Source organism: Doryrhamphus excisus, linkage group LG4 (genome assembly GCF_037039965.1).
Source record: "Doryrhamphus excisus strain RoL-2023G ecotype Guam linkage group LG4, RoL_Dexc_Guam_v1.1, whole genome shotgun sequence".
Classification (NCBI taxonomy): domain Eukaryota; kingdom Metazoa; phylum Chordata; class Actinopteri; order Syngnathiformes; family Syngnathidae; genus Doryrhamphus; species Doryrhamphus excisus.
The window spans coordinates 2000092-2018146 of record NC_136360.1 but is presented as its reverse complement, the minus strand read 5'-3'; the positions used below and the strand labels follow the sequence as shown (position 1 = coordinate 2018146).

The window sequence follows — 18055 nt, the reverse complement described above, 5'->3', positions numbered from 1 at the left end:
CAATACACCTGACTTACATTACTGTTAGTAGCATCACGTTGGTGATCAGCAGTACACCGGCGCTTATAAAGTTGCCGCTGGTGGGGGTGGAATCGAACATGGGTCTCCTAGCTGTGTGGCCTGCGCGCTAACCATTCACCCGCCATGCAGCCCTGTGTTTGGTATTGAATAGAACAGAAGACTTTATGACATTGCATTGCAGTTTTTCCAATATTTAGAATACACGGACCAGTGCATGTCTCGCATAAGTTTTGTCAATGATATGCGATATTTTCCTTTTGGACATCTACAGAAAAAAAACAAAAACAAAGAATGGATGTAGTATACTCATGCTTTTAATCACTTCTTAGAAAAATCATTTCAGATGTATTTTTGAACACAATATACAATATAATGCCATACATTGTGTGAAACATTTATTATAGGGGCGGACCTATAGATGTAAATATTGACAAGAACGAAAAACCATCTCTCATGCAGATAGCGCTAAAGCAGGCTAACCATTTGGACACAACTAGGACCAAAAAAAAAAAAAAAAAAAAAAGCATGAACATAAATAAACAGTGCTAATATTGAACAAATTAGTATTCCAAAACTGATAAATTTGGTCAGGAATAGTTCACAAAGTAGCACAATCAGTTACAGAAGACCATACTTTGTTGTTAACTCAGATGGATTGAGTGCCGTGCATGCCGTGTATTGTAGCATGCCACCAATACTTTTACATGATGTGCAATAAGTGTAAAAGGAGACAGCTCGTGTTTCCGTGTATTAGCCATTGCCGTTCAAATATGATATTATGATATAATATTCAAATAGAAGCAGAGATAAAATAAGCCTGTTGTCCTGTGTGTCGCGTGTGGCTCACCAAACTGTTGCCAGATGACAACCTTGTACCTTCAGTTATTGAAACGAGGAAGCTACTACTTAGAAATAATTCTGTATTTTTTTTTTTTTTTTTTTTTGGTTGAATGTTGAATTTTGTTATTAAATCTGTGAATGCATCATCACAATGAACGGAACTTCGGAGTTACAAGGTTCTCATGTGACAACATTCCTTTAGCTCCTGCACTGCTCGGCACTCCAAACATTGTGCACATATATAAACAATGTTAAATTGTGTTGTGTTTATATTATATATTCATATAACAATATATAATACATATATATATAAAAAAGACTCTATTCCAGAGCTTTCTACAGATTAGACAACACCACCTCCAGGCAATGCAAGTGCATATAAATTAAAATAGATTTTACACTGAACCAGTATTTCTTATTTACATGCCTAAAGTATAGAATAAATACACACTGTTATAAACAGCAAAAAAGACCAACTTGAGCTTCAATCGACAAACAGTTATAGACAAAAGGTGAGGCGTGATGGGAAGAAGGATAAGGCCCGATGGCAAAGTCAACACATCTAAACACGCTAAACACACATACCGTGTACAAAAAAAAAAACTCTCGTACTGCACATTCACGCCACACACTAATGATTGCCGGTTAACTATCTTGGACTGAAATATTTTAAAGTACCATTTTAGTACATCAGTAAAACAACATATATGCATAAAAAGATGTGATTATTAACTCGAAAAACTTGGTTTTGGAAGCCAGAAGGAGCCGGAAATGTCGGATTTATAAACCCTTATTTCTAAAAAATATATCATGTTTTCCAGTTTTCTTTCAAAATACAGCACCTTATTTCCCTTATGTATTTTTATCACGTCTATCTGTGTCATTTCATAATAAACTGCCCTGGAAACCTGATGCAGTGGGGGTCGGCGGGAGGAGAGAAAAAATGACGTCAAAGGGTGGAAGCAGCACTTGAGGGATTTTCTTTGCAAAAAAATAAATAGCTGGCCTGATTGTTTTGTGTTGTGTTGATGGAGCCTGGAGGGGTTTGAAAACCAAGTGAACAGTGGCACTGATGAGGCTCTGAGGGCGCCTTTTACACTGGCAACTGTAAGAGCACCTTTAAATCATGTAGTCTGGGCCTGACTGCATAGGGGCGGAAGGGCATTGCATCAGACCGATCTGGGGGTCAGGACTAGTTCCAACTAACAGGATTATTAAGACTGCAGCAAACCTGTCAGCTAAAAAATAAAAATAAAATCATGACCGATTTGCTTGAGTTCGTCCTTGGCGGACTCCATCTTTGATTTGATTTGTCCTATCAAAAGTCAATGGAAGGAAAAACTAGTTTTTTTTATCTCAGATTTGAACTGCCAACTTCTTTGACTCTAACAATTTCTATGAAAATACAGTGGAACCTCGTTTTTTTTTGTACCCCCCAATTCTTCGCCACTTTACGCTTCAAATTTCACTCCATTAAAAATGAACAATTTAATACATTATTGCTCTTTCATGGTTAACTATAATCTATTCTTAGTAAAAAAAAAAAAGTGCATATTTAAGCAAATGTTACATATTCTTGGCCTGAATTAAGTCAGCATCATCAACCATAAAAATAGCAAAATTAACAAAAATACAAATATAAGGCATTCAGAAGACGCGTTCAAAGATGTGATTTGTAGTATCGCACACTTGTCACTAGGTGTCAGTAGTGCTACAAAGAACTGCTAACGTGTGAGTCTGTTATGTCTGGTTAGGTATTAAATGTCTTATTTTCTCTTATTATTGTAATACAGATATAAAAGTGACTATAGGGGTGTTATTTGATGTTGAGAGAGCTCTAATGATGTTTAAGTCGAAAACATATTTTCTATGCTCAAAAATATGCCATTTATAAAAAAGAATACTACTTCTCGGAAATTCATAGGTTGGGTCCGATTGGAACCGATTTTCCGGTATTTATTTTTCATTGAAAAGTTTTCAAACAATATTTCAGCTGTTTTAGTTTATTGCACATAACAAAGTAGTCGAGTGCCCAAAAACAACATCCTTACATGCTGCGGACTCAGCATCGGTGGCTTTTGTTTGGACTGCCAAATAACCCGCCATGGGGCCAAATAATGTTGCAAGTGCCATCAATTTGCTAAAGAAGGTGAGAAACACTATAGAATTTGATCCTGGCAGGATACACGGGAAGTACGCATCAGTCATGTATTTTGCATTGTTTTCTGAAGGTCAGAAACTGTAATTATTCTCGATGAGAATTATTTTTGTTGATATATTTGTGTGTCTGGAACGGATTAATTTGATTGACATGATTATTTTTGAAGGTTTCTGTTTGAATGACAAAAAGTGAGGTTCCGCTGCATTTTCATATCGTGCTAGGACAATGGTTGTTATAATTTGAATTTCCAACACAAAAAAAATTCCAGTTTTGGTGTGACGTTAGGAAGCCTGCGAGGTTTACTGACTTTACATGGAAAAACATGCATGTGATGAAGAAAAGTATGAAATGAATATAAATGTGCGCATTTATATTATAATATTTCCCTACTAAGAGGAGTTTGTTTGTCGACGTTGTTTCTCTATTGCCCAATACATGGAAGACTGTTTTTTTTTTCAAACATACAAAAATGTTTTTACTTTCTCAGATAAGAAAAAAACATTTCACAGACATACTTAGAGTGTTCAATAAATTAAAAAAAATAACTATATAAAGACATTAGTAAAAAAGGCACACAAAATTTCTTTGACAAATGGTACAGGAAAAAAGTAAACACTTTCTCTTGCTATACAAACGTGTCTCTCAATCAGTAGATCATATCTGCTATTTCTATATCATATCTATAAAAAGTCTTAAGTTATAAAATTTCTCTCAGTAGTGTCAATGTTTATTTACTGCCAGTCCAGAAAAAAGACTGGCCTAAATCCTTCACTTTCCACCATGTGTGTCCATCAAGACTCAAATGTTTGCAGTCATTATTTCCTGAGAACTCTGAAGCCACTTCTCTGAAACTGTCCATCCGTGTCTGGCTTCAAACACCCAAGTGCAAGACGCCCCCCCCCGTGCGGGGCCAAAACTAAGCCTTTACTTCTGTGGCCTTGTTTAAAAAGCACAGCTGCAAGAGGATCGCCCCCTCTTTTTTTTTTTTTCAAACTTCTTTCAAATCAACGCATGTGTCCGCCCTTATGTGTCTGTGGGTGACGCCTCGTGTGTCACGATCTCTATCGCCATCGTGGGCTCCATCATGTCACACTCATCGTGATCCTGATAGTCCAGAGGAGGAGAACGGGATTCTCCCAGGCTATCTTCTTCATCGATCGCCTCGTCATCTTCTTCTTCCTCCTCATCATTCTCCACGTCACCGTCTTTCTCTATTCCATCCAAGTCCTCCTCCTCCAGGGTTAGCTCAAACTGAAACTTCTCCCCACCTCCTTGCCCGCCGGTGCCTCCCCCATGTCCGTGGGTTCCCTGGTCATAGAACGGTGGCGAGGGACTCTGGGGGATCATACTCTGGTACCAGTTCCTGTTGTCCTCAAGGGTGTCCAGAATGTCCTGTGCATCAGGATGAACGAGATCGGCCCAAGTCTCCCACAGAGGGTGGACGATGTAGTCGATGAAACCCACCTGGAGGACATTGAGATGTACAAATGAGACTGGAATATCTTTAAAAATGGACGTCTTAGGAGTAATTCCCACCTGGCTCTTTTCAACGGAAGCTGTGTGTTTATCGCACATGGGGCTGATCTCCATCCCCCTCTCTCGCTCGCGGTCTCCCTGGTGGAAGAACTCCTCCATTATCCGATCGGTCCACTGACGATACAGCTCCAGGGACTTTGTGGGGTTACTCAGGTCAGCACAGTGAACCATGTTCCGCAGCACCTTGAAAAAATGACCACATTTTAACTTGACAAATATATATAGTCTTCTAAAAAAGCCAACCCCAAACAACAGTACCTTGGTTTTCATACACTGTCTCAGTTAGCATACGGCACAGGACAGCGTGCCTAATAAACTAGTCCGTTTGCCGATGCATCATGTGGAAATGAGTGCTCACAAAAACATGACTCAGTCTCTGTGAAGAGTGAGTATAGTTACTCTTTTAGTGTTAGGACACTACAGATAGATTCCGGCCACTATATATATATACTATAATATATGCATATATATGCAAAGCTATAATTATTGTCTATAAAGTATGTTTTGTGTTAATATGTTTTGGGTGTAGGGCGACACGGCGGTCGAGTGGTTAGCACGCAGACCTCACAGCTAGGAGACCAGGGTTCAATTCCACCCTCGGCCATCTCTGTGTGGAGTTTGCATGTCCGGGTACTCCGGTTTCCTCCCACATTCCAAAAACATGCTAGGTTAAATTAGCGACTCCAAATTGTCCATAGGTATGAATGTGAGTGTGAATGATTGTTTGTCTATATGTGCCCTGTGATTGGCCGGCTCGCCTGAAGACAGGTAGAAAATGAATGAATGAAGGAATTATCACATCTTTCAAAATAATCATGACAAATTACATTTATTTGATACATTTTAAGCCGAGTGGTTAGCACACAGTCCACACAGCTAGGAGACCCGGGTTCGATTCCACCCTCGGACATCTCTGTGTGGAGTTCGCATGTTCTCCCCGTGCATGCGTTTCTGTTTTTGTTTGACCTTTTAGAACAGATTCATGATAAGAACCGAGGTTCCACTGTAAATAACGCTTAATCCCAACTTTACGGAACCTGTTTTGATCATAAAAACGAAGACAAGTGGATTACTTCACAATAACTCCATTTAGAGGAGATTTGATTGTTGCAGGACAGACCTGAGTCTAATTGCATCATGTTCTTTGTTACCAGGGAAGGATGGTCTCTAGCAGGAGACTAATAAAGTAAAATCCACTAAGGACGCTTACAGGTAAAAAAAAGAAGATGAATCGAGCGAGAAAAAAGGAATGACAGTGGGGGCAAAGGTCAGCTGGCTAATGGCCACCTGCTGAGCGTTCTCCACCAGCACAAGCAATTGATTCGAGCCATTAGAAGCAGGTAAAAAGAGGTGAAGGTTCAGCTCTTACTTGTATTCTGTCTGTGTAATTGTCGAGCAGCAGCACCCCTGAGCTTGTCACCTTCTTGGTTTCCACCATTGTCTTCAGATCCGCCAACAAACTCATGTGTTTGGACATGTCAGTGGCCAAAACCTGAACCAAAAAGACAACTGTTCCTCAGCATCATTGGACCAGGGAGGATACAGAAGATAACATTATGGATCAAGGTGTTGTTACCATGTCAATGACCATCTTCCGCAAGGACTGTCGCTGCTTTTTTGTGAGGTTCTGGAAGATATCGCAGCCGTCCTCCTGCAGGAGTTTAAATCCCACAGCCAAGTGATGATTCTCCAGCACGGACTCGTCGTTGTACATCAGCGCCAGCTCCGAGTCTGGACGCAGGTGAAAAATAAGAATCAGGCACCTCTGACCATTGCTGAAGGAGCCTTAATTGTGACTAATTGTAACTTTTTCACTTACTGGTATTGATGAGGAATTGGTTTGATACTCCAGGATGGTCAACATCGTGGATGGCTGCAGCAAAGATGGCAGCGAGGATTTCAAGGTCGGTGAAAACAGCCTGTTAAAAAAAAAAAATCAACAGAATTTAATAAAGAATCAAAATCTCCATCTTTCCCAGCGAGGTTCCGATACAGTCAAATCAAAGGATACAGGGACCACTTTGATATTTTACATTTGGTAAACAAACACATGTAGATATGCTAAAAAGTTATATACTTAGCTTTATCCATTTTATTCATTCATTCATTCATTCATTCATTCATTCATTCATTCATTTTCTACTGCTTTTCTTCACAAAGGTCGCGGGGGTGCTGGAGCCTATCCCAGCTGTCTTCGGGCATCCAGGTACACCCTGGACTGGTCGCCAGCCAATCACAGAACACATATAGACAAACAACCATTCACACTCACATTCATACCTATGGACAATTTGGAGTCGCTAATTAACCTAGCATGTTTTTGGAATGTGGGAGGAAACCGGAGTACCCGGAGAAAACCCACGCATGCACGGAAAGAACATGCAAAACATCCACACAGAGATGGCCGAGGGTGGAATTGAACCCTGGTCAACTAGCTGTGAGGTCTACGCGCCAACCACACGACCGCCGTACCGCCCCCATTTTTATTTATACTTTACTTATTTAAAATGGACCTATTATGCTAATTTTTTAACCCTTTGTATTGAGTTGTGGTCTCCTGAAGAGCAGCTACACACAATAACACGCATACAAAACTTTTTAGATTTTCCAGAATCTGCACCTATTCCAGCTGCATTTCCTTTGATTTGTGCCTCCTGCCAAAACGGTCTGTTTTAATTTAATTTTTATTCCACCCACAGCCCGTCTCCGGGCATGACCACTTCTGTGATTAATCACACGCCACAAAGTGCTTCCTAACTATGAACCATATAAGGAAGTCCGCCCCTGTGTGACATCACAAAGGGACAATTTTACCACGCCTTTTGAAACTGAGCGTTTTGAGCCATCCCAAACTTCTTTCAGGACTCACTTCCAAATGCGTAAATCTCGTTATCTGAAACTTTGGCATCTTTTAACACATGAATGCAACATTCTAACAACATTTATAGGTCAAAAAATTGGAAAAAGCATAATAGGTCTCCTTTAAGTTCTGTTGTTGTTTTCCACCTTTCAAAATTATTATTTTTTTTTTGAAAGTGAAAAAAAAAACAATGAAGTTATGCCATGGTATAATAATATCTTTTTTTTTAATGGTGAAAAAATCAATATATCACTGTCAAATCTAATCTATGTGTCTGCTAGTATGTCAAGTTGACTCCAGTACAAATGTAACAATAAATATAAATAAATAAATAAATAAATAAAAAAAATAATAAAAAATTTAGAATTTCAAATATATATCAAAATGTATTTTTCAACTCATTGATTTCAAATGTAATAAAAGTTTGAACCACGGTTTCCCTTGAGCACTCGCATCCACCAGAGCAGATGGACCAAAAAAAAAAAAAAAAAAAAGGCATATTATGTCACACACGGTACAAAAAATTGCAGTCATCTCCTGGGTGTAGTATACTTATATAAGTTCTTACTTACATCAAGGGCTGGGGTTGAGAGGAGGATGTGCGTGGACTGGGCTACGTCAGCCGCATGCAGGCTGTTATGGTAGGCCACATCTGAATGGTAGTGATCCTCCAGCGTCATCATGTAAGCCACAAATGTATCCACTGGGATCTTAAATGTTTTTAACAGGTCTCGCTCCTTGGAAACACAACATCATAATACACGTCGTTAAGGGTGAATAATTGAAGTACAGCCCTTTAGGAAAACACGTCAAACATGGAAGAGGAAAAAACAGCAAAGCTTCCTACCTGAAAGATGGCGTACATGATGCAGGTCAGAGGTCGGCTGTTTGAGTATTCGGAAACTGTGAAGATATTCAGACCCCATTTATTCAGATCCTCCAGCTCCTTGGACAGCAGCTCCTCCTTATCGGTTTTCACCCCAAAACGCGAGATGCTGCTGCTGGAGAGCGAAGATCCGTGGGAGACCTTTTTGACCCCGCTGATCTGTGTCATCAGTTGCTGCTTCTGCTGTTTCTTCTTCTCCCGCGTCTTGGGTGTCGGTGATGGTATCTCCACCTCATTCTGTTTGTCTGAGGTAAGAAGAAAGATGCTGTTTTAAATGACATGTAAAATGGACGGCGTGGGTGCAGGAGAGGTCCATAAAGGGCTATTTAACCTCGTATGGTACACCTTTGTTTTCATGGACATGCTATCTGAGAACCATGAAACCCATCAGCCTATCTGGAGTACACGGCGTATCTGCTTTCATTCTTACAGGTCACACCATTGACAGTATGTCAGCTGGGGGCCGGCCCTACGAAAACTGAACATTTTTACCCCCCACCAAGATTAGTCTTATGGATTCCACTTTTGATGTGCAACACAACTGAAGATTTGGACACTACATAATTTTTAGATATAATTTGGACTCATAACTGTGTGTCAGGCCTGCACGGTGTACGAGTGGTTAGCACGCAGGCCTCACAGCTAGGAGACCCGAGTTCAATTCCACCCTCGGAGTTTGCATGTTCTCCTCGTGCATGCGTGGGTTTTCTCCAGGTACTCCGGTTTCCTCCCACATTCCAAAAACATGCCAATTAATTGGCGACTCCAAATTGTCCATAGGTATTAATGTGAGTGTGAATGGTTGTTTGCCTATATGTGCCCTGTGATTGGCTGGCTCGGTAGAAAATTAATGAATGAAGGAATTATCACATCTTTCAAAAATAATCATGACAAATTTAAGTTATTTGATAAATTTTAGAGCGAGTGTTTCGCACACAGTCCACACAGCTAGGAGACCCGGGTTCGATTCCATCCTCGGCCATCTCTGTGTGGAGTTCGCATGTTCGCCGCGTGAATGCGTGGGTTTTCTCCGGGTACTCCGGTTTCCTCCCACATTCCAAAAACATGCTAGGTTAATTGGCGACTCCAAATTGTCCATAGGTATGAATGTGAGTGTGAATGGTTGTTTGTCTATATGTGCCCTGTGATTGGCTGGCTCGCCTGAAGACAGGTAGAAAATTAATAAATGAAGGAATTATCACATCTTTCAAAAATAATCATGACAAATTTAAGTTATTTGATACATTTTAGGATGAGTGGTTAGCACACAGTCCATACAGCTAGGAGACCCGAGTTCGATTCCATCCTCGGGCATCTCTGTGTGGAGTTCGCATGTTCGCCCCGTGAATGCGTGGGTTTTTTCCGGGTACTCCGGTTTCCTCCCACATTCCAAAAACATGCTAGGTTAATTAGCGACTCCAAATTGTCCATAGGTATGAATGTGAGTGTGAATGGTTGTTTGTCTATATGTGCCCTGTGATTGGCTGGCCACAAGTCCAGGGTGTACCCCGCCTCTCGCCCGAAAACAGCTGGGATAGGCTCCAGCAACCCCCGCGACACTCGTGAGAATATACGGAAGAAAATTTATTTGCTAGCCAAAATGTGCATATTTCGCAAACAGGTCCTCAATAACAACCTCCACTGCAAATTACTTTACAGATGCAATTCCAGTTAATATCACAGCCACTCCATAAAACCATGTTATTCCTGTCACTTTTTTTTTGTCCTTCTTTTCCAGATATCCAGGATTAAATCCTGCAGTGAATGACTGCTGCCATGTCAGGCCCCGACTTAGCTCATTACTGCCTTATCAGCCAATGAAGGGTTATTCAATTACCAGCTGTAATTCAAATAATCACTTTCATTCTCGTGCTCTCCCTCTCCTCTTGTTTTCTTGTCTGTCTCCTTTAATCCACGGTGCTCTAGCCAATCCAAGTATGGCCAATTAAGTTCCAACAGACATGTGCAGTGTTGGAAATAAGACAAAGAACAATGCATTGCCCCTCTAATTGTATTTAACGCCATTTTTTTAGTGATGCAGTTCAGTTTGTTACACACTTAACTAGTCAACTAGTAAATCCTTTCTTTCCCTTTCCGTCCTTTTGCTCGTCCCATCACTTAGTACAATTTCCCTTATTTTGTGGACTATGTCCAGTCTTATTTCAAGTTGTTTTTATTATTATGTCATTAATTACTTGTGATGGGAGCAATTGCATCAATTGAATGACTCGTACTTATTATGCACACAAAGTAACTTTTGCATTATTTTCAATTTTCCTTTATATTATGACGTGTGGTTATCATTATCAATTAGCGAGGAATGATAACATTACTGTCATTCTGTGATGCAAAATGTAAGTGGGCATGGTATCGTACCTATTTGAATTTTTTTTTTTATTTGCTAAACATGCTGTGCCAAAAACAGTGTGAGTACACCCTTGGATGGTTGGCAATAATTAATGAGTGAACATTGAGATGTTACAGTTTACGACGTTGATCATAGCACCCTTTGTGAACCACTGTGGAGCCATTAGAGTCAAAGGGCCAGTTTTCGTAGGAATTTTGATCAATGTAATCGTAAAAAAACTCTATTTTTGATTTTTGCGGTAATATATAGCTAAATCAACATATTTTACCAACTGTATTTGTAAAGTGTTTTCATTGTATTTGCTGGGAAATTTTATTTGCATTTGACATCACAGAAACTGTTGCAACCCAATAGACACTAGCTCTGAAATTTTTCCGAATTGTGCAAGTAAAAAAATTGCTAAGTTTCTATTCTTGTCAGTTCCTTTACAATTTGGCACTCGTTATAATAAAAATTAGTATATTCTCTTTTTTTTTTTACATCACTCAATTTGATGTAGGGAGGAAGCATCGACACTGACAAAGATGCACTAAAATGGAGATGACTCACACGGTATGGGAAATGCCAGCGAAGGGGGTTCCTCTGTACCTCTGTTTTCGCTGCAGTCACTTCCCTCCCTCCTTCCCTCCCTCGTCTCCCCTCCTCCCGCCGTCTATGATCAAGCAGTGAGGGATACGCCACCTACACTCCACCGGATCAGGATGCTGATCGATTGGAAGCACAGTGGCTATAAATAGACCCAACCACCTCCAGGAGGATTTGGCCTGGAATGTATTTCTTTTCCTCATTCATATATCAATGCCAGTTTGAATCCACTTGCTAATCCATTGCTAATTACCACAGTTTTCTGCTACAATGAATGAAAGTATATACATATATTAAAGTAATTATAGCATTATATACATTTTGAGAAATCATGACACATTTTCTTCACAAACTATATGAGCATTTACAGCCTAATGCAATAAACCTCGAGCTGAAGCTCAGTGGCGCAGTATTTAATGGTACGCCCCCACAGAGGAACATCTCAGCCAGAACAACTCACCCGCAGCTTAGCATTATAAAAAAAGACCAAAGTAAAATGAATCGTTTAAGAAATTGGCCTTTTTGTGTGTCACTTCCATATTTTTTTTTTTTGGTGCAATTACTGTGGATTTTGTGAATTTTGACATTTCTGAATGTGTTTTTGACTTTTTGAATACACGTAACATTCATTTCCATTTTTTTTTTTCATTACCTAGGAAGGTGTTGGAGATGAATTCGGACACCTGGTTCCCAGACCGACTCATCTCGGAGAGGTGCGTCAACTCCCGATTTAACATTCTCTTAAACTGCAAGAGAGAAGACAGGGGAGGGTGGGTGTGCGTGGGGTGGGTGGGCAGACGGGTGGGGAGAGAAACAATGCCGTCAGTTTCCAGAGAAAAACCTTGGAGGAAATGATGGCAGAAAATTCCATGGAAAACTCAGCAGTTTGGTTTCGCCAGTTATTTTGAGGAATACAACATTATTTGACACTTTTACCATTGGTACACCCAATATATATTTTCTAATTAATTATTTTTTTTTATTATAATTTATTATAATTATTTATTATTATTTAATGTTATTACTAAATATTAAATATTAATTTTATTATTATAAAATTTTTTTTGTTTCTATAATAAGCATCACTGTGCAAGAATTCCAATGAAGTGCAAAATCTGCACCTGATTACATTATAAACATTTTCAATTACAAAACATATTAAATTTGAATGAACATTTTGGATGCAAGTCATTACATTAAGATCCAGGGCACTGCAGTAGCAGCTGTTGACAGACTGATGCATGCGCGTGCACACACACACACACACACACACACACACACCAACACACATCAAGCACATAGTTCTGCAGAGGGCTCAAAATGGAGTCTGAGCCACTAATTGTTTTTTTTTTTTTTTTTAGAAAAATGAAATCACCGACAAAACTTCAACATGACAACTAGATTGCAAGAAAACGCCTCAGCCTCGGAGGCGCTGAGAAGATATGTAGTTAAGAATTACACACCTTAATGTAACCCCAAGAGACTGACAGCAGGTAATTGGCTTCAGGCATTTTGGATCCTGTTTTCTCGTTCCTAATCAAAGCCAGAACTGTAATAATCCACTTAGAAGAAAAAAAAAAAAAACAAAATACAGGCAGTCGAACAGGATTCTGTCAGCGCCTCCCCCCCCCAAAAAAAAAAATCCTTTCTTGGTGCAATTCCTTTTCAGCAGCTAAGAGAGCAGCTTAATTGCGTCTCACTCTCCCTCCTAGCAGCAGAAATAGGCCGGCTTGGAGTCTCCATCCCTGTGGATGGACGCCTAGACGGGGGGATGCGATGGGAAGACGGACACTGGAGATGGTATGGAGCAGCAGCAGCAGCAGCTGTGAGCCGTGAGCGGAGGGACTCACAGCACACTGATGAATAATGGAGGAGAGACGACCAGGAGGGGGGGGGGGGGGGGGGTGGAGGAGGGAGGGAAAGAGCGATAGAGACAGGAGGAGGAGGAGACGGAGGAGGGGAGTGAGGCAGCGATGTTCATCTGGACTAGAGGGGGGGGGGGGGTTCCTCCGCTGGATTTGTCTCGGTTCGGTGCTCTCGCATGTACCCCCCCCCACAAATGCTGTAGTCTGCCATCCCCAGCAACACACCCCAAGCAGAACACGTGATTTGACAGAAAGTGGGGAGCAGGAGGTGGGTTAGGGGGGGGGGGGGATCCTTCCAGCTTGGTACTGTGTATAATATACATGGGTGGGTGGGGGGAGGGGGGGGGGGATTTCACTTCGACGACATGCCTCCGCCTCATGAATGGTGGTCACATTTTCAGGAATGTGACTGTGCAGCATCGTATCCTCGTGATCTTTATAGGTTATCACATGGTTTAGTCTGGTATCAGGCCAGGTATCATGCCCACAAGTGTCGGTCGAGGGCTGATACTGGCACGCGGGGGGCATGATACCGGGCCTGATACCAGACAAACCATGTGATGATCTTATTATCACGTACTATTTAATCAAAAGACCATTTTGTTTCCAGAAAAAATTTAGTTTATTACATGTATTATATCTAAACAGTGTAAACACAATAACTGCAAAAATATTTCAACAATAATATAATAATATCATATGTGATAAATTACATTATCACATACCCTAGAAACCGACCATGAATGATACGGGAAAAGGCCGAAATGATACTGTGTCAAAGCCCAGGGCAGTGATACTGATAAAATATAGACTTTAACCATGTCCAGTATCAGCCCCCGTAGCTGTCCACTCAGAGCGCGCTGCTCTGGTATCCGTGCCTGTGAAACAACCAATCAGAGAACAGCGCACGAGTGCTTAGGCACTAAGGGGTGGGCAAACTACGGCCCGGGGGCCACATCCGGCCCGCCAAGTGTTTGAATACGGCCCGCCCAATCTTTCCAAAGTATTTCATTTAAACTCAACATACAACCTGGCATCATGGCCTGAGCCAACCTTTTGATGGTTTTATCAATTTCCTTTTTTGACATGGTCTGTTGTTTACAAAGTGCTCCTGAAAAAAGAGACACAAGCACATAATAATAATAATAATAATAATTATTATTATTAGATTATTCTAATTATTATTAGAACTATTATGATTATTATAATTATATTAATGCTAATTATTATATTAATTATATATAATATTATTGTTATATTTGCATATTTTACATAATAATAATATAATAATTATAATTTTTATTTTATTGTAATTATTATAATATTTTATTATTTTTAAAATATTTAAATATAAATATAAAATAATAAATAATAATAGCAGATTGCATGACAATTTTACAGATACAATAATACCAGGTGGACTGTTACGTGTAAAATATATAGTCTATAATAAGTATGATTTGATCCTCCCCTCTTTTGTCTGCTAACATACGGCGGCCATTGTCGAGGACTCATAAGACTGTTCATATTGTTATTGAGTGTCTGTACGGGTCTATTTTTACCACCTTGCACCAAGGAGATGACTTCAGTGTGAAAAAAAAAAAAGAAAAATGGGAGATAATTGCATCCTTTCCCAATTTAGGTGACATCAGCCCACTCATTTTTGCGTCTACTGTGTATGTCCCAATTACCAGAACACCCAAACGCCATGGCAACAGCATCAGTCAGACAAGATGGATGTTCTCAGAAGAAGAGGCTTCCCCTTTTTCCTTTGCAGGCAGACATGTGTTTTAGTTGCTGAGCTGTCACAAGGACACACCACACACACATCGCCTCAGCTCACATTCGACGCGTGCATAAACTGATCCCCCTCCCCCCCCCCACTTCACGCCACGTCTCTCCCTCACTATCCTCCACTTACATGTCGATTTCTCTACTGGCTGCCACTTGCCAACGCGGTCATCAATCTCTGTCTGGCTGCCTCTCAGCCACCATCAATGTGCTGTGGACGCTGGCTGGGGCCACCTGAGTGGAACGTACTCTTACATCATTCATGCACGTTTGCTGCTTTTGTCACGACTCAAGGACGGCAGCTTTTTGCAGGGAGACCCTTCTGTTACAAAGCCATATTTTTTTTTTTTTTTCTCATGAGAAAACACCCGTTCCCAGACATGTGTATAGGCTTCTGAGGGGGAGATGAAAGCTACTCTGGGAGGATCCCAGCTTATCCTCCCACTGAGGGAAAGAACCAGAAGCAGTGAGATGATGCAGTGGGGAAAAAAAAACAAAAAAAAAAAAAAAAAAGCAAGCGAGGAGGCGGCTCTTTATATAATACCGCTGTGCATAATATATAAAGAAACCACAAATAACAGCGAGGGATGTCTCTCTGCAGTGTGTGGAAGAGCTATGCTTCCCCAGAGGCTTACAGAAAATGCCTCAGTGCACAAACATACAGATAGAGGTGCTGTCAAACGCCATTATCTGCAGTTAGACACACTGGATGCTGTCACACGCATGTTTAAACACACATGACTGGAATATTTCATTTTTAGTGCTTATTCAGAGGAGGTAGGCAGGCATGATGTGTTGTCGTCGTTACTCATTTTTCCGTAATCTTTTATTCTCTTATTCTGCCTCAATGTCTCTCCAGAGCTGCTGTGACGGAGACGGAGAAGGTGAAGGGAGCCTGTGGCATTTAGGTGAGAGCATAAAAAAAAAAAAACAAATAACACCGCGTGCCTTCATTCATTCAGACGTGATCCCATCAGACAGCTCACTGCAGAGGCCAACCAGGCGTACAGGTACAGGTAGGTGGGAGGCACAGGTGGAACCTCCCTCCCTTAAACACGATACTCTTTATATCCCTTTCTATCTATTTGAATAGCCTGTGTTTATGAATATCACACTGCCCACTAGTGGGCGCCCTGTGTCAAGACTGCTGCAGAACAATGCTCACTGAGGAATTATTGACTTAACTTCAGATGCAAACTTTCTCTCTGGTTCTACCATATCTTACTTACTTTGTGGAAATATGGGCAAATAACTATAAAAGCAATTTTCACTCGCTAAATGTACTGCAAAAAAAGGTCAGTAAGGATAATTAATAATACCGCCTATAAAGAACACACTATTATTTCTAAAATCACAAATACTTCAACTTGCTGATATAGTTCATCTTCAAACAGCTAAAATAATGCATAAGACTAAAAATAACCAATTAGCTAAAAATGTCATCCAATACTTCTCTACAAGAGAGGAGAAATATGATCTCAGGGAAGAAGTACATTTGAAACACTTATATGCTAGGACTACGTTAAAAAGCCATAGCATTTCAGTATGTGGAATCAAACTATGGAATGGATTGAGTAAGGAAATCAAACAATGCACAACGATGAGCCAATTCAAGAAACAATACAAGCAGTTGATGTTTGCTAAATACAAGGATGAAGAGTCTTGAACCAGTCATGATGTGCTATATATATCACTATATTGACACTTACTATGGTACCCATTATGGCATTGGATGCTCATATCACCTTGTACTTAGGTACGAGAGGTACATTATTAAAAAAAAATATTAAAAAAATAAAAAAAACCTTAAACTATATTAGGAAAGCAGGAAGTGAACAAATGCAACAGTTACTGATTGTAAAAGTAAACTGATTATGTGATGCATTCAATTGTAATCTGATGCATGTTCAAATGAAATAAAACCATTACCATTACCACTTTGCTGACAATAACTCCTTTTCCACCATATATACAAACTAAATCAAATAACCGTATACAAAAGCAATATAAAATACTTACAGTATATACAATTACATAAGTACAAAAATTATGGATGATTGTTCTCATACAAATTGGCCATTGTTTGAAATTTTACATAAGCTTTTCCACTTTGAGATCATGGTAATTAGCCAGTTTTAATATCTGTAATATAATATAATGTACAAGTGGTTAGCGTGCAGGCCACACAACTAGGAGACCCGACTTTGATTCCACTGTCGTCCATCTCTGTGTGGAGTCTAAAGGTGCCTATAGGGGTGTTAGTTCATGTCTAGAGGTCTCTAATGTTAAAAAACAGTATTTAGAAGAGATTTTTAATAACATATTTAAAGTAGTATTTAACAGGTATTCTACGTATTTCATTTATAAACAAGGAATCTTACTTTGGGGCTGCATGTTGTGCAACGAGTGGTTAGCACGCAGGCCTCACAGCAAGGAGACAAGGGTTCGATTCCACTGTCGTCCATCTGTGTGTGGCGTTTACATGTTCTCCCTGCGCATGAGTAGGTTTTTTTCCGGGTACTCCGGTTTCCTCCCACATTCCAAAAAACATGCTAGTTTAATTAGCGACTCCAAATTGTTCATAGGTATGAATGTGAGTGTGAATGGTTGTTTGTCTATATGTGCCCTGTGATTGGCTGGCCATCTCTCACCCGAAGACAGCTGGGATAGGCTCCAGAAAATTAATTAATGAATAATATAATAAAATAACTGTCTGGCTTAAATATTGTATATATATATATATAAGAACTTTGTACATTTAGATCAACAATACTGGTTTATCGGTGTCCAACAAAAAACAGCGACGCTTAACAACCGACCACATGTTGTTTGAGCAACTGAAAGCGTAAGACTCAAGGCTCTCACAAAGTAACTCAGTACACTTAGACTCCGAGCAGACATTCGGCGCTCAAAGCCCACACCAAGACAACGCTCCCAAACCCGAAACAATTCACCTTTAAGTGTAAAGTAGGCTCACCTTTTTCCAACCATTGAGTTTCCCCAATTTCCTCTCTTTCTTGTCAAAGTAGCAGGCTCCCATTGTTGTTGCTGGAAGTGCGGAGCAGCCCGTTCAAGTGGCAAAGTGTGACTCGGTTCTCTGACGCTGAGAAACGCCACAGCTAAAGTGACTCAGTTCGGGCTG

At 40.2% G+C, this 18055-nt stretch overlaps 1 protein-coding gene and 1 long non-coding RNA gene across 6 annotated transcripts in view; one reads left to right on the top strand and one right to left on the bottom strand.

Moving 5' to 3' along the window:
- Positions 1-208: 208 nt before the first annotated feature.
- The window catches only part of pde4ba (phosphodiesterase 4B, cAMP-specific a), a 148697-nt gene continuing 130850 nt past the window's right edge, over positions 209-18055 (bottom strand). For 3 of the 5 annotated variants that reach the window (XM_058074369.2, XM_058074370.2, XM_058074371.2), the window contains 8 exons: positions 11910-12003; positions 8266-8549; positions 7991-8155; positions 6378-6477; positions 6135-6289; positions 5928-6050; positions 4559-4741; positions 210-4486 (listed from right to left, as the gene is read on the bottom strand). In XM_058074369.2, coding sequence (XP_057930352.2) covers positions 4046-4486; positions 4559-4741; positions 5928-6050; positions 6135-6289; positions 6378-6477; positions 7991-8155; positions 8266-8549; positions 11910-12003 — 1545 coding nt within the window. In that variant the 3' untranslated portion in view covers positions 210-4045. Of the gene's footprint in view, positions 4487-4558; positions 4742-5927; positions 6051-6134; positions 6290-6377; positions 6478-7990; positions 8156-8265; positions 8550-11909; positions 12004-12720; positions 12889-18055 lie in introns of those variants that run through there. The other 2 variants (XM_058074373.2, XM_058074368.2) reach the window with 2 other exon arrangements.
- On the top strand, positions 15584-16691 carry LOC144898346 (uncharacterized). Its single transcript, XR_013627248.1, has 3 exons — positions 15584-15690; positions 15773-15797; positions 15876-16691. It is a non-coding gene; the product is annotated as an uncharacterized LOC144898346 (long non-coding RNA).